This window comes from Zeus faber (assembly GCF_960531495.2).
Source record: "Zeus faber genome assembly, chromosome: 2".
Taxonomy (NCBI): Eukaryota; Metazoa; Chordata; class Actinopteri; order Zeiformes; family Zeidae; genus Zeus; species Zeus faber.
The window spans coordinates 19,127,090-19,129,162 of record NC_137189.1 but is presented as its reverse complement, the minus strand read 5'-3'; the positions used below and the strand labels follow the sequence as shown (position 1 = coordinate 19,129,162).

The window sequence follows — 2,073 nt, the reverse complement described above, 5'->3', positions numbered from 1 at the left end:
TGCTTTTAGCCGACATTTGGTCATAAAGTGCCACACTGACACGGGCGGTGTGCTCCAGATAGTCCCTCTCTCAGCAGAACCAGGAGACAGGATGAAATGCATTCTCCTGCGCCCACTGTTTTCCTACCAGGCTACAGATAGCCCCTACATGACTTCCTCTTATCGCCCCCTCTCTCTTCCTCCTCCTCCTCCTCCTCCTCCTCCTCCTCCTCTTCACCTTGAGCACTCACACAAGCCGAGTGGGATGCCTCTTCTTTAGTGACGGGCTTCAAAAGGAAAATGGCTCAGCCGCACATACGCAGTCAAAAAAACAATTGACCTTTGGGGGGAAAAAAACCCACAAAAAAAACATTCTATGAGGGGGCGGAAGTAAATGTCCACTTTACACAAACAAATTGTCACCTGGCAGCAGAATACTGAGATTGTCTTTTAATAAAGTTGTTTTTATGTGTATATATATATATGTATGTGTGTGTGTGTGTGTGTGTGTGTGTGTCTATATATATTTAAAACAATTTTTAACATTTAAAAACACAGTAGCACGATAAAAAACCCCACTTTTTTCTTCTTTTTTAAATTTCTAGCCCTTCCTGTCTGTGTGGAGGGGTGGTGCACAGTCTAACAGACAGGCACGGCTGAAAATCTCTTTTGACACTTTTACAGCAGTTCAGGTGGGCTTGACAAGAGAAGAATGTCCTCCTTTCATAAAGCTGATTTCTCTTTTTGCCCTCTAGGGCTCTTTTCTCATGGAAGTGGTGCAGAGGGAGATACTGGGGGGCTCACTCCTCAGTCGCTTCTTCCTGCGCCCGGTGGGGGTCCTGGGAGGGCGGTCATGTGTCGATGACGTCCTGCGCGGGCGAGGGCTCATGGGGCAGGCTGGTGGTGTTGGGCAGCGGCTGCGAGTGGCTGACAGAGTTCTGCTGCAGCTCCAGCGCCATGGCGTTCTGCGGGTGGGGGAACTCCTTCACCTGCTTGCGGTACTCCAGGAAGGTGGAGGCCTTGGTCGCAATGGCCACCACGTTCTTGCCCACAAAGATGGTCGAGACGCGGCTGTCCTGGAACAGCACCATGTTGACGCCGCGGATGAGGATGGTGACCACGTTGATGGTGACCAAGCTGAGCACCGGGTAGAGCATCATCTTCTGGGGCGACACGTGCTCGCCCTGCATGCTGATCTCGCTGAGCGACACGCAGGGCAGGATGAGCAGCAGTATGTAGCAGTAGAAGAACATCAGGCCCTCGGCCCAGATGGGCAGGCCTGTCCGCTGGGGCTCCCACAGGTTGGCCTGGATGTCCAGCAGGTCCAGGAGGTCCAGAGCCACCCAGAAGAGACGGCCCCGCATGTCCTCCTTCTTCCGGAACGTTCTCACGTACTCCATGCTGTCCAGCGCCACCAGGACCAGGTAGAGGCCCGGCACGCACACCGACAACAGTAACGTCAAGGCCTTCCGAGCCACCGTCTCCAGACTCTTCCTGTCCGCCTTGCAGTTTTGGAAAACAAAGTAGAGCTTGATCTCCAGGACGAAGATGTAGAGAAACCAGAGGATCATGGCGTACCCTCGCCGGGCCGTGCGCACCTCCGCGCCCACCCAAACGGCCACGTAGCGCAGCACAATCAGGAAGCACACGTCCCCCACAAGCACTATGATGCACACGCCGATCTTGCGCGGACCCTGGTTCTGCTCCACCAGGTAGGCGTCCATGAAGGCCATGCTGGTCATGATGACGATTGTGGTCAGGCACACGTGGCGTTTGTCCGGGGGCGGCAGCACCATGGCGAGGGCGCCCGCTGGCTCTCACTCTCACGCACTTTCAAAAAGTGGTAAAAACAGTAGAAAAATAGTGTAGGGCCGAACCTTTTTGCTTTCAAGTTGGAAGCCAAACGTCTCTTGTTGCAATCCGCTCCCTCAGCTGGGCTACTGTGTGCGGAATTAATATAATATTAACCTTCTGGTATTATCACTGGAATTCCTATAAAAACAGTTACCAGTGTTTTTATTTTTCTTAAGGAAGCAACTCAGTATTGGAGTCCATTAGAGAGGATGTTTGATGCACGGCTAAGATGAGGAGTCG

General features: G+C 52.8%; 1 protein-coding gene across 1 annotated transcript; it reads right to left on the bottom strand.

Annotated features, from left to right (window-relative positions):
* Positions 1–229: 229 nt before the first annotated feature.
* On the bottom strand, positions 230–1,775 carry tmem121ab (transmembrane protein 121Ab; the record flags this gene model as incomplete). The annotated part of the gene is made up of 1 exon (XM_080024406.1): positions 230–1,775. One exon carries the CDS (start codon positions 1,773–1,775, stop codon positions 831–833), a length of 945 nt encoding a protein of 314 aa, XP_079880532.1. The 3' UTR covers positions 230–830.
* Positions 1,776–2,073: the final 298 nt, after the last annotated feature.